The sequence below is a fragment of the Sminthopsis crassicaudata genome, chromosome 1 (assembly GCF_048593235.1).
Source record: "Sminthopsis crassicaudata isolate SCR6 chromosome 1, ASM4859323v1, whole genome shotgun sequence".
NCBI lineage: Eukaryota > Metazoa > Chordata > Mammalia > Dasyuromorphia > Dasyuridae > Sminthopsis > Sminthopsis crassicaudata.
The window spans coordinates 737,812,627-737,827,219 of record NC_133617.1 but is presented as its reverse complement, the minus strand read 5'-3'; the positions used below and the strand labels follow the sequence as shown (position 1 = coordinate 737,827,219).

The following is a 14,593-nucleotide window of genomic DNA, read 5'->3' as shown; positions in this document are numbered from 1 at the left end:
GTCTCTAAAGATCTATTCTATCTTCAGATGTATCATCCTAGTACCTTAAATAAAAGCAAAACCTAATAGAAAACAACAGGTCTCTAGATTTCCTCCCCAGTTTTTCTTTTTTCTTTTTTTTTAAATTAAAGCTTTTTATTTTCTAAACATATGCATGAATAATTTTTCAACATTGACCCTTGCAAAACCTTATGTTCCAAAATTTCCCCCCTTTTCCCCACCCCATCCCTAGATGGCAGGTAGTCCAATATATGTTTAACATGAGCAATCCTTCTATACATATTTCTACAATTATCATACTTCATAAGAAAAATCAGATCAAAAATGGAAATGAGAAAGAAAAAAAAACAACAACAACAACAACAACAACAAAAAGAGTGAAAATGCTCTGTTGTGATCCCCACTCCGTGCCCACAGTCTCTCTCTGGATGCAGATGGCTCTCTCCGTCACAAGATCATTAGAGCTGGTCTGAATCGTCTCATCACGGAGAAGCCATATCCATCAGAATTGATCATTGTATGACCTTGTTGTTGCCGTGTATAATGATCTCCTGGTTCTGCTCACTCAGCATCAGTTCCTGTCAGTCTCTCCAGGACTTTCTGAAATGTTCCTGCTGGTCATTTCTTATAGAACAAAAATATTCCTTAACATTCATATATCACTACTTATTCAGCCATTCTCCAGCTGATGGGCATCCTCCCAAGTTCCAGTTCCTTGCCACTACAAAAAAGGGCTGGTACATTTTTGCACACATGGGTCTTTTATCTTCCTTTAAGATCTCTTTGGGATATGCATCCAGTAGAGACACTGCTCAATCAAAGAGTATACACAGTTTGATAGTCCTTTGGGCAGAGTTCCAAATTGCTCTCCAGAATGGTTGAATTAGTTCACAATTCCACCAACAATGCATCAGTGTCCTAGTTTTCCCACATCCCCTCCAACATGAGTCATTATCTTTTCCTGTCATCTTAGCGAATTTGAGAGGTGTGTATTAACATCAGGTCTCTAGATTTGATTAGCTAATTTGGGGAGGCAATTAAGGTTAAGTGACTTGCCAAGGGTCCCACAGCCAGGAAGTGTTAAATGTCTGAGGCCAATTTTGAACTCAGATCCTCCTGACTCCAGAGCCTATCTAACTGTCCCTGTAGATTTGCCTCTCTCTCTCTCTCTCTCTCTCTCTCTCTCTCTCTCTCTCTCTCTCTCTCTCTCCCTAAGGCACTTGGGGTTAAATGACTTGTGCAGGATCACACAGCCAGAAAGTGTTAAATGTCTGAGGTCAGAATTGAACTCAGGTCCTACTGACTTTAGGGCTGATCCTCTATCCACTGTGCTACCTAGCTGCCCTAACTTGTTTTTTTAAACAACTTTTTTTTTTTTTTTTTACTTCTTTAATATTCATTTAAAAATTTTTGGGGGAGTTCCAAATTCTCTCCCTCTATCCTGTCTCAGACACTGAGAAAACAAGCCAGATGACATCAATTCTACATGAGAAGTCATGCAAAACATATTTCATGTTAGGAATGTGCCAAAAAATCATAGCGATAAGGAGAAACAAAATTCTGCCCTCAGAGCTCCTCCTTTCTCTGGAGTTGGAGTATCTTTCATCAGGATCTTTGGAATTGCCGTGGAACGTGCAAAGCCTTTCCCACTGTGGCGCTGCTCTTGCTGTGCACAAGCGAACAGGTCTCTTTGGGAAGGATTTTTTTCCTGGACGTGCTGCTCAGCAAGCCCACCAGATGCACCCATTAACGCACCTTTTGTTCTTCCTGACCGTGCAATGAGTGAACAGGGGCTTGGTTGGCACCCATGGGGCCCTTGCGGCAGCGCACCCAGAGGCTAAAATCCTGGAAAAATCTCTGCATATGGTGTGTGCTGAAAGGCCTCCATGCTGGAGGAGGGCCAGCTTTGGCTAAGGCTAAGTAGGTCCCCATTAACACAGCCCGGCCCTTCGTGGTGTCAGGCTAATTTCTCTCTCTCTCCCTTCCTCCATCCCCTCTCCCATTCTGCCCCCCCCCCCAGGTACTGGCGTCGGACCCTGGACTTGAAGGTTCGCTATGTCAACTATGAAGACTACCAGTTCTGCTATACCCACCGGGGCCGGCCCGGGGCCAAGCCTTCCCTCCTGATGCTGCACGGCTTCTCCGCCAATAAAGACATGTGGCTCAGTGTGATCAAGGTAGGCAGCTGGCGCTTCTCTGATGACGGGGTCTGGAGGCCCGGGAGACCCAGCGCTTCCTCAGACGCTCACCCTGAGGATCCCGGCAAATCCCTCAAGCTTGCCCATTTTCTCACCTGTAAAGTGGGGATAATAACAGCATTCACCCCCTCACGGGACTGGGGCCAGGATCAAGTCAAATAACGTACAGAAAGTACTCCCTGTATGTGACTTTGTCAAGGAGCAGGGTCAGTCTGTTCTTGCAGGGCTATAAAAATGCCCCCAGAGGGATAGAGCCAGGAAAGAGCTGTACTTGGAGTCAAAGAACTGGGGGGGGGGGAGGGAATGCTGGCTTTGCCTCTTATTTCCTGTCTAGTTTCCCCTCCCTGAGGAAAGAAGGGTGCTCATTTTTGGTGCCATGAACTTTCACTCTTGGGTAATGCTGTGAGGCAAGCCTCTGTTGCTCAGTAATGTTGGCTGGGGACAGCAGGGGTGAGGCAGACGTGAGCAAGAGGTAGGACACCTCCCCTAGAGCTCAGCTTCTTACTGAGCCCATCAGCGGTCATAGCTGAGTGTGGGGTCACAGATTGTGGTCTGTTCTCAGGAAATTTATTTCTATATCTCCATAACTGGGGTCACATAATTGAATGTGAGGGCGATAAGATTATGATTTATTCTCAGGAAATGTTTGATTTCTATACCTTCATAACTGGGGTCACAACACTGAATGTGGGAGCCATGAAATTGCGATTTATTCTCCAGCAATGTTTGATTTCTTATATAACTAGGGTCACATAACTGAATGTGGAAGCCATGAATTTATGACTTCTTCTCAGTAAATGTTTGATTTCTATAACTATTTTCTATACGTACGTAACTAGGGTCACATAATTTAAGGGTGATGAGATTATGATTTATTCTCAGGAAATTTTTGGTTTCTCTACTTATGTAACTGGAGTCACATAACTAAAGGTGGGAGCTATGAAATTATGATTTATTCTCAGGAAATGTTGGATTTCTATACCTATTTTCTATACATATGTAACTAGGGTCACATAACTGAATGAGAGAGATGAGATTGTGATTTATTCTCAGGAAATGGTTGGGTAAATTATGGTATATGAATGTTAAGGAAATGTTTGATTACTATACCTAATTTCCATACTTATGTAACTGGGGTCATGTAAAAATTTCTCAGGAGAAAAAGGGGTTTGAGTTGAAAAAGTTTAAAAAAGGCAGAATATACAAAGGCTTTCTCCTCTTCTGGCCATAAAGACCATCACCAAGATTAGGATTTAGAAATTTTAAATCATATTTGTTTATACTTTTAAAATTAGGATTTGGTTCCCACCCCATTTAAAAAATTATTCGACGTAGTCATTTGTTATTATAGCAACTTTATGAAACCCCTCTAGGGCCCTGTGCTGAGCCTCTGGCTGGCCCCCCTTGATGAGCTGGATAAAGCACAGAATGAAGAGGCCAAAATCTAGGGGGAGGAAGGGTTGGCAAGTAGGACTCTGGGAGCTTGTCTGGTCTGGCGTCCAGCCGAGAGCCAAATCATCCCAATTAAGAGTCTACTTTTAATTGCATTTACTGGCAGATTCCATGATGAGCTGGTGAGTGTTGCTGAACTTTTTTTTTTTTTTAACCTGCTTGGAGGGGAGGGACATATTTTAAAATTACAATGATGTAAAAAATATATGAATAAAATTAACTATTAAATAAATAGTTTAAGAAAATGAATCTGTCTTTAGAGAAGAGAATTTCCCAAGAACCTATTGGGCACCAGATATTTATCAAATCCCGTCTGCGTGTAGATCACTGTGCTAGCCAAAATTAGATTAGATGGATCCTGTCCTTGTGAAACTTACAGTCTAGTAATGATCAGAGACTTTTTAGTCTTTTTTTTTTTTACCTGCTGGAAGGGAGGGAGGAACATATTTAGAAATTGCGGTGATAAAAAATATATATCTATATCTATATCTATATCTATCTAGATATAGATAGATAGATAGATAGATAGATATAGATATATATGGATAAGACTAATAAATATTTTAAGAAAATAAATCTATCTTTAGAGGAGAGAATTTCCTAAGAACCTATTGGACATCAGATATTTATTAAGTGCCTACTGTGTGTGGAGCACTGTGCTAGCCAAAAACTTGAAGACTAGTAATGATCCACACAGAGACTGTAGCTATAGAGCATGGATAATGATCATAATAATAGTAATGATGAGGGCTGCTCTTTACATAGCGCTTTCTCATTTACTTACCTGCAGTATCTCATTAGGAGCTCCCAAAAACCCTGTAAGGTGGATCCAACAGGTCTGATTGTGTCAAGCTTAGTTTCCTAAGCTTAATAGAGATCCAGAAAAGTTAAGAGATTTGACCAGCATCCCATAGCATCCCTCTAAATATTAGAAGTAAAATGTAAATGTAGGTCACCCTGCCTTGAAGTTCATTCTTTGAAAATCTGGTTGCCAAGATTTCCCACCATTGGCCTTTAGCCTTGAGGTAGATGTGGCTCCTTGGGCTGGCATGAGCGGGACCAGAAGCTGAGGACAAATTGGGCGGAACCAACTGGCCGGGCTAGAAAAAGCCTGGATTTACGCCACGTACTGTGTTCACTGTGCCAGGCTGCCCGGCTCATCTCACTCTGAAACATGCTACTTCTGTCACTTTTGTCCTTTTGTAATGACTTTAATTAGATTTACCTGGGAGGTCAATTCAGGAGGTGGAATCTCATTATAGTAGCTGATATAAATACTGTGTTAAGTGCTTTATAGAGATAATCTCATTGGATCATTACAACAATCCTGGGAGGTAGATGCTGCTAAAATCCCCAGTTTATAGAAGAATAAGCTGAGTTTAAGTGAAGCTGAAGATCCCACAGGGAGTGAGTATCTGAGGTCAGATTTGAACTCAAGGCCTATTATTCCATCCAATGGGCCACCGGCTGCCTTTGCCCTGAAATGGCCTTTGTCTGAAAGAAGTGATCTTCATGAGAGGAAGTGACTTATAGCTCCTTGTAGCTCCAGACCTTCATCTTCTGCATAAGTTTGAACAGAGGTCCTTCCTGGTTCTCGGCTAGAAAAGCTCAGGATTCTGGGCTTTTTTTGTGGAAAAGCTTTCTCTCCAGACTGGCCTGGTTGCTTGCCATATGCTACTCTTTCCTAACAGGTCATTCCGTTCTTCTGTGTCCTTAGTTCCTTCCAAAAAACCTTCATTTGATCTGTGTTGACATGCCTGGCCATGAGGGAACCACCCGCTCCTCCTTGGATGACTTATCGATAGATGGACAAGTCAAAAGGATACACCAGGTAGGTGTGGGAAAGGTCCTGGGACTTCCCTACCTTTCCTCTCTTAAAAATGATGAGCAGGCAGGTGGTTGACGTTGATCTGTGGACCAATGTTAGGACATGTAGGCAATCAAGGATGGCTTTTGATGAGATATTTAGAGGTTAGTCTCGTTGAAAGCTGCTTTATTCTTAATTTACTTAAGGTGCATCTGGAGGATCTGATTTGGGAAACTTCTCTTATCTCATTGAAAGGGAACTTCTGAACCATCACTAATCAATCAGTAGATCAGCAAACATTTATTAAGCGCCCACCTATTCCCTGTCATAGTTTCTTGTATATTTGAGAATATGGTACCCAAAATTCAGCATGACAAAATGGAAAATCACTAGGTTTGGAGCTGAAGGTGTGGAGATTGAACCTATGATTTCACTGGCATAGGGAATTCTCAGATGAGGAAATTCTCTTCACTAATGCAGGTGGGCACCTTCTCTGTGACTTAATTATTTTTATTATTGTGTTGTCTTTAAGGGAATTGTCCAGGGTGCTGAAAGATCAGGTCAGCAAATCATCAGCAAACATTTATTAATCTCTTACTACTTGCCAGGCGCTATGCAAAGAATTTGGGCTACAAAGAGAGGCAAAACTTCCATCCCTGCCCTTAAGAAGCAGGGGCTTCTAATGTGGTCTTGGGTCCCTGATGCCAGAGGGGGAAGAAAACAAAAGGGCCAAAGGGTAGGATGCTCCTGAGCTGTGGGCAGCTTTTCTCTCCTCAGTGTCTACTTTTAGTTTTCTCCATTAGAAAGCCCCCACCTGACAGCCAGTTCTGGTGCTCTCACCAGCCTCCTCTCCTTCTTTCTGTAGTTTGTGGAAAGCATCAAGCTGAACAGGAAGCCTTTCCACCTGGTGGGCACTTCCATGGGGGGTCACGTTGCAGGAGTGTATGCTGCCTATTATCCATCGGATGTCTGCAGTCTGACATTGGTGTGTCCTGCTGGTGAGTCTCAGGGATAAATCTTCCAAGTCACTTGTGTCTGAAGCTTGGTCTGAGCTCGTTCCCAAATGAAACTTAAGCAATCAAAAAGCATTTATTAAGCACACACACACAGAGAGAGAGAGAGAGAGAGAGAGAGACAGAGAGAGAGAGAGAGAGACAGAGACAGAGACAGAGACAGAGACAGAGACAGAGAGACAGAGACAGAGAGAGAGAGAGAGAGAGAGAGAGAGAGAGAGATAGAGAGAGAGAGACTGAGAGAGAGAGAGACAGAGACAGAGAGAGAAAGAGAGAGAGAGAGAGAGAGAGAGAGAGAGAGAGAGAGAGAGAGAGAGAGAGAGAGAGAGAGCATGTATTGGGTGCTTACTATGTACCTGGCACTGTCGTAATCATCAGACAAGCTTTTTAGAGTAACTTCCATATGAAATCTCATTTTCATATTAAGCTAAATCAGATTTTTTTCCTGATCCAGATATAACTATGGCCCACTCATAGTGGGCCCTTTTGAAAGAAAAAAAGCGAGCAAACAAACTAACAAAATACTTTTCATTAAAACCTAGTGATACCTTCTGGCCTTCCAGCATCTCCCAAACTTTGAGAGCCAAGTTAAACATCATTGAATATCTTTAAGGCCTTTAGAACTAGAACTTAAAACTTTTAAAATAAAGTTTATCGATATGTATATATGCACATATATGTATGTGTCTGAGGTGCATTTATATGTGTATGTATGTGTGTCTATGAGATGTATATATTATATATATGTATGTGTGTATGTGTATGTCTTTCTGTTTCTTTCTGCATTCTAAATCCCTCACTTCTCTATAATGCATCCCATATGTCATAAGCCTTTTGGTACCATGAATGGTTATTTTATTGACACTAGTTTGTATAACTTGCAAAGGTATTTGTTTTTACAGTGTTATTATTGTATAACTTGTTTTCTGGATTCTGCTTATTTCATTCTTTATTAGTTAGTATATTTATGTGATAGCATAAATTATTCTTTGAGTTCTGCTCACTTTACTCTTTTTGCCTTTTTAAAATCATCTATTTACTTATTCTTTATATTCTTTTTTTACTTTATTTTACTTTACTTATTCTTATATATTCTTATGTCCTCCCATTTATATAACAATTTGTTCAATCATCCCCCTATTAATGGACATTCCTTCAGTTTCCTGCTTTTTGACCCCATAAGATTTGCTATAAATATGTTTCAATATCTAAGGCCTTGTCCTCTTTCTTTGATCTCTTTAGAGTATAGGCTCATAAATGGTACAGATGGGTCAAAGGGCGTATAATGTTAAATAACTTTTTGTGAAAAATTCCAAATATCTTCCAGAATGTTTGGATCCATTCAAAGATCTAGCCACAGTGCCTCATATTGCTTATTTCCCATAGTCCCTCAAACTTCCCATAGTCTCACTCCCCTTTTTCTGCTATCTCTGCCTATCTGAGAGTATAAGGTAGAACTGTTTTAATTTACACTTCTCTATATCACTAATGAATTGGTGCTGTTTATAAAAAAATATGGATGTAATTCGGGTTTTACTCTTCAGAATTGGTCAGTCTTTATGAACATATATTATGAATTATCAATGGCTATTATAAATTTAAACCAGTTCCTTACATATCTTGGAAAAGAAGTCTTTATCAGAAAAATTTGCCCAGTTATTTCATCTTAACTTATAGATATTTGTACAAAAACTTCTAAATTTCATGGAATCACAATTATCTGTTTTACCTTCTGTGTTCCTCTTTCTCTATCCCTTCTCAGATCATGAACTTTTCTCTTATCCATGGAACTGATAGGTAATTTCCCGCCTTGTTTCTCTAATTTGTTAATAATGTGATCATATATCAATGTTTTAACGATAGATCATAGATCCATTTGGACTCTACTTGGTTTTAACATCTTTTGTGTTTATTTTGGGTCAGATTTATATAGGGCTGATAGAAGCAAATTGAGTCTCCTGCCTCCAACTATGATAGTTTTACTCTTTACTTTTTTTAAATTTATTTTTCCACTTACATGTAAAATAATTTTTAGCATTCATTTTTTAAAATTTTGAGTTCCAAATTCCCTCCCTTTCTTTCAAACCTTTCCCCCATTGAGAAGGCAAATAATTTGATATAGGCTATACATGTGCAAATATGCATATTACCATTTAATGTTGCTTGTAATTAAATTTTCATTTGAGTATTTTAAAATTTTTGCTAATTAGTATATATACATATATTCATTGAAATAAATTCATTTGTCTGGGACTTTCAATAAAATCTCTTTTAAATAAGCCTTTATCTCCTTTAATTAAGTCTATTTTTGCTGTTGTCTTCTCTGAAATAATAATTACTACCCCTGATTTTTTGCAGTTTGCTCTAGTCTCTTATTTTAGCTCTGAGACTTTGGATTTTTATGTGTTTTTTGTAAACAACATCTTAATTGGATTTTACTTTCTAATCCATTCTGCTAACTTCTTCCATTTTGTGGTTGAGTTTATATCATTCATAGTTATGACTTTTAATTATTTATGCACATATATTTCCCTCCATCCTATTCTCCAAATGCATTTGTTCTTCTCTATTCTCCTCACTTCTGGTTCATTTCATATTGTCAACATTTTTTTTAAAAATGAACATTTAACTTTCTCTTAATTATCTCTTCTCCAAGTTTGGGTTTGCTTTATTTTTAAATTTATCCCTCTCTGAATTTACTCTGCTTTTTATACGCCATTTTTTCCTTTTCTTTTTCTTATTTGAATTCTTTTTGAGTTTAATATCTTGCTGCAACAAACTGTGTATGTGTGTGTGTGTGTGTGCGCGCTCTCTTTTGACCAATTGAAATGAAAGTGAGTTTAAAATGATGACCTGTTCTCCCTATTCCTTCCATGTTTGTATATAGTTCTACTTATGCAACATTATTTTTATTAGCAAATTCTCCAATCTTTGTCCTCCATTTTTCCTAGTGTAACCTTCCTTGCTCTTCTCCCTTTCTTTTTTACTACAGAATCTTTAAAATACAATAAAACTAATTATAGATTTTTCTGTCTCAATTGATAATCTCTATGATTCTTTGTGACATTAGGATTCTGAAAGATTCTTTTAACATCCCTCCATTAGAATGAAAATTATTCATTCATTTAATAGTATTTTTTTTCATTTGCATGTAAAGATAGTTTTCAACATTCACTTTTTAAATAGTTTGGGTTCTAAATTTTTCCTCTCCCAATACAGCAAGCAATCTGATATAGGTAATAGATGCACTAAATAATAGTAATCATATTTTCACACTAGTGAGGTTGTGAAAGAAGAACCAGAAAAAGGAAAAAAAAACTCTTTTTGCTCTGATTTTTCTCTCCCAACATGATTCATAAAGAAAATGTGTATTAAAAATAAATAAACAAGTGGAAGAAAAAAAAGAAAAAGGGAAAAATCATGAGAGAAAAAGCTCCCCAAAGTGAAAATAATCTGCTTTGATCTACATTCAGACTCCATGGTTTCTTTCTCTGGATGTGGATAGCATTTCCTATCATGAGTCTTTTGGAATTGTTTTGGATTATGGTACTGCTGAGAAAACCCAAATTCAGCTTAGCTGATCATCACACAGTCTTCTTGTAACTGTATACAATGTTTTCCTTGTTCTACTCACTTCACTTAGCTCCAGTTCATGCAAGTCTTTCCAAGTTATTTTTAAATCTCTCTGCTCATCATTTCTTATAGCATAATAGTATTTCATTATATCTATACACCATAACTTATTCAGCCATTCCTCAATGGGCATTCCCTAAATTTCCAATTCTTTGCTACCACAAAAAAAGCTGTTGTAAATATTTTTATACATGTGAGTCCTTTTCCCCTTTTTATAATCTCTTTGGGATACCAGCAATGGTATTGCTAGATCAAAAGGTATGCAGTTTTATAACCTTTTGATCATAGTTTCAAAGTGTTCTTCAGGATGGTTGGATCAGTTCATAACTTCACCAACAATGCATTAGGGTTCCAATTTTCCCACATCTTCTTCAACATTTATCATTTTTTTATCTTTGAAGTCAATCTGATAGATGTGAAGTGGTATTTCAGAGTTATTTTAATTTGCATTTTTAAAAAAATCAATGGTGATTTAGAACTAATTTTTTTTTACTCTGGTAAATAGCTTTAATTTCTTCATCTGAAAACTGCCTGTTCATATCCTTTCACCATTTATCATTTGGAGAATGACTTGGCTTCTTATAAATTTGATTCGGTTCTCTATATATTTGAGAAGTGAGGCCTTTATCAGAAGCACTTGCTGTAAAAATTGTTTCTTAGCTTTCTACTTTCCTTCTAATCTTGGTTTTGTTTGTATAAAATCTTTTTAACTTAATGAATCAAAATTAACCCACTTGTATTTCATAATACTTTCTAACTCTGGCTTTGTGGCAATTTTCTTTAACGATTTCTTGAAATATGATATTTATCTCTTTTTTTGGTCATGGATTTCAGTTATGATTCTTGAGTTATGTCTCCTTAATCTCCTTAGTTATTTTTCATATGAGGCATCTTACATTTTGCTCTACTTTTTCATTCTTTTTACTTTAAGAATTCTTGTTGTCTTCTAACATCATTAATTTCTCTTTTGATCCCTTCTGATTTTAGGGAAATTGTTACGAGGATAAGGATTTGTACTTCTGTTAAATTGTTGATCCTTTATATTTTATTTTTACATGAGTGCCATTTTCTTTCTCTCTCAAAGATCCTTTCATTCTCAATTGGAACTTACAAGAGGCTCATAGCACTAATAGGGAAAGTGACTGAATACCGTGCTGGACAAATCTTGGGGCAAGTGCATCACCTTCATCTCCATTATGCCTCATGGCCGTATTTTTCAATAGCCTCCAATTCATCTACTTTTCTGCCATTTGCTTCTGTATCCATCTGTTAGAATAATGTTCACTCCTTATCTTCTTCTTCCTCTTCCTTCTCCTTTTCCTCTTTCTCTTCCTCCTCATCTTCCTCTTCCTCCTCCTCCTCATTGACATCGTACACGTAGATGTTTTACTTTCATTCATTCAGCACAGAGTGGTAAATAGAAGGCCAATCTCAAGAATCAGAAAGAACTCTGTTTAAGGCCTGCTTTGGACCTTGTAGATTGTCGGAGTGATGGTGGCAAATTAATTCCCTTCTCATTGCCCCCCGGGAAGCTCTTTAACACTGAACTGGGGCAGCAGTGGTAAAGAGTGGTTCCTCACTGGGCATTCCTGATATTTATAAAATTATAGATCCAATTAAAAAAAATGATCAGGGAAAAGAGCCATTTGTCACTGGTCAAAACCTGTTTCCCCCGAAGGAAAGAAAAAGTGGGAAATTCAGAAACAGCTTTTCTCTCTGTGTGTCTGTCTCTGTGTGTCTCTCCTCTATCTCCATCTCTGTTTCTCTGTGTGTCTCTATCTCTAACTCTGTCTCCATCTGTTTCTCTGTGTCTCTATGTCTTTCTCTGTCTCTGTGCCTCTCCTTTCTGTCTCCATCCCTGTTTCTCTGTGTCTCTCTGTCTCTGTCTGTCTCTGTGTCTCTCTGTCTCTGTCTGTCTCTGTCTCCATCTGTTTCTCTCTGTCTCCATCTGTTTCTCTGTGTCTGTCTGTCTCTGTCTGTCTCTGTGTCTCTCTGTCTTTCTCTGTCTCTGTGCCTCTCCTTTCTCTGTCTCCAGCTCTGTTTCTCTGTGTCTCTCTCTCTGGGTCCGTCTCCCCCTTACTCAGTCCCACACGCTGGCAGGACTCCCCATGCCTGTGGCCTGAAGGCTTCTTGTGTTCTCCAAGTTTTGACATTGACCGGGCCATTGTGGACTTGGGCATAAAAACGTTTTGGGGGGCTCACTTCCCTGCAGAGGTGGGGGGCTGGGGGCTTAGAGCACGGCCTGGCTTGTTGCTCTTATCAATCTGCTTTATCTCTATCTTTTCCAGTGTCTGCCACAAAGGAGGGTCACATGTTGGGTAGTGAGTATGAAAGAAAAGATTAGATGAATAAAAATAAGACAAAATTCAGACCAAGCTAAGAACGTGGACTGGCTTACAGAAGTTGAGCACATTCCAGCCTCCTGGAATGGGCTGACCGTTTGCCTGGAGGAGATGTAGGACAGGGAACAGCCTCTGGATCTCTGGGCCTCTGGGCCTCTAAGCCTCCTGGCCTCTGGGTCTCCGGGCTCACCTTTTGGCTTGTCCTTCACAGGCCTCCACACCACTACTGAGAATGCTTTTGTGCAGCACCTCAGGGTGATGCATGAAATGTCTGCTATGGAGAAGATCCCCTTAATCCCGTCGACCCCAGAAGAAATGGCCAACATGCTGAAGCTCTGCTCCTACGTCCGCTTCAAAGTCCCACACCAGGTGAACACTTGGGAGAGGGGTGCTTCCATCCTGGAATCACAACCTTGCTTAGGAAGCTGGGCTCAGACCTCACTTCTGGGGGTCACCTCTGGCTCCTGATTGGTCCCCTGGTTTCCGTCTTTGTAAAATGGGGGGTCACCTTTGTTTTCTGATCAGTCCCTTGGTTTCCTTCTCTGTAAAATGAAGGGGGGGTCATCTTTGCTTTCTGATTGGTCCCCTGGTTTCCTTTTTTGTAAAATGGGGGTCACCTTTGGTTCCTGATTGGTTCCTTGCTTTCCTTCTCTATAAAATGAGGGGAGTTGGACTGGAAGAAGATGCCTTCCAGCTTGGGGCCCGTGGTCTGAGAACTGGAAAGCTCTCTGAGATCCTCTAGTGCACTCTCAATGGTCCAGGCTTTCCAGTGAGGAAACCTCCCTCCCTTCTCCCAAAGTAAGCCCTTTACTGGCTGGAGGACAGATTTCTAAGTTCCCCACCTTGGTCTCTGTAGCATGTCCATGCTTTTTAAGTCCTGCCTCAGCCAGCCCAAGCATCTAGAGCCCTGGAGGAGTGAGTGCTTGATTTTTATTTAAAAAAAAAAAAAATTCCTGAGTTAAAACTTTTTTTTTTTTGGTGAGACAATTGGGGTTAAGTGACTTGTCCAGTGTCACACAGCTAATAAGTTTTAAGTGTCTGAGGTTAGATTTGAATTCAAGTCCTCCTAACTTCAGAAGGAAACATTTTAAAAATGAAAACATTTTTAAAAATTTAAATGTGGGCATTTGTGATGCTAGACTATAAAGTTCTGCAGCTTTTGGGAGGAATCTGATTCACTTGCTCAGTGAAGGTAGAAGCTTGTAGGAATTAGATTTATTTTTTCAATACTGGTTACTTAGGAGAAAAATACAAAAATTCCTTAGAAAATTGAATTTCATTAGAATGTTAATTGGTACCAGGCTACGAGGGACCACAAGGACCTACTTTTAGCCTGGTGTCAACTGACATTTTTATCAATATTTTATCAATGATTTTTATAGCTTCTAGTTGTTTTAGTAGATTTCAGGTCTGTCTGACTCTCCGTGATCCCAGTTGAGGTTTTCTTAGCAAAGATATTGGGTGGTCTGCCACTTTTTTCCCTAGTTTATTTTACTGTTGGGGAAACTGAGGAAACAGAGCTAAAGGACTTGCCGGGGTCACATGACTAGTAAGTGTCTGCAGCTAGATTTGGGGTCTCCCTGACTTTAGGCCCATTATCCATCCATATAGAAGCATCTTTGAAAACATGGCAGTGTGACAAACAATTGTAAACTGAGAGAGAGTGTCCTATTAATTAGGAAATGGTTGAACCAGTTATGGATATGATGAAATGCTATTGTGCTATAAGAAATGGTCGGGGCATATTGCAGAAAAATGTAAAAAGAATGAGATGAACTGATACACAATGAAGAGAGTAGAAACTGAACTGAAGATCAGGCCACATCATGGTGACATCAGTGTAAAGGCAAAGAACTTTTAGAATTCTGATTAATTCTGGGGCCAAAAGTGATTGCAGAGGACTCATGATGAAATATGTAATCCACTTCTCACAGAGGAGTAAGGGATTCAAAGGACAGATTGAGAAATAATATTTTCAGATGTGGCCAATGGGGGAATTAGTTTGTTTGACTCTTCTGATTTGTAATAAGAAGAGTTTTATTTTTCTTTCTATCTCAAATGAGGGATAAGTTGAAAAGGTCAGAGAGAGAAAAATAATTATGTTGATTAAAAAGTAATTATAAAGATGAATAAATAAAACTAAATTTT

At 39.1% G+C, this 14,593-nt stretch overlaps 1 protein-coding gene across 5 annotated transcripts in view; it reads left to right on the top strand.

Annotated features, from left to right (window-relative positions):
- Positions 1–14,593, top strand: part of ABHD6 (abhydrolase domain containing 6, acylglycerol lipase) — a 46,230-nt gene that overhangs the window by 25,905 nt on the left and 5,732 nt on the right. For all 5 annotated transcript variants that reach the window (XM_074284266.1, XM_074284267.1, XM_074284269.1 and 2 more), the window contains 4 exons: positions 2,021–2,177; positions 5,368–5,481; positions 6,323–6,455; positions 12,657–12,814. In XM_074284266.1, coding sequence (XP_074140367.1) covers positions 2,021–2,177; positions 5,368–5,481; positions 6,323–6,455; positions 12,657–12,814 — 562 coding nt within the window. The remainder of the gene's footprint in view (positions 1–2,020; positions 2,178–5,367; positions 5,482–6,322; positions 6,456–12,656; positions 12,815–14,593) is intronic.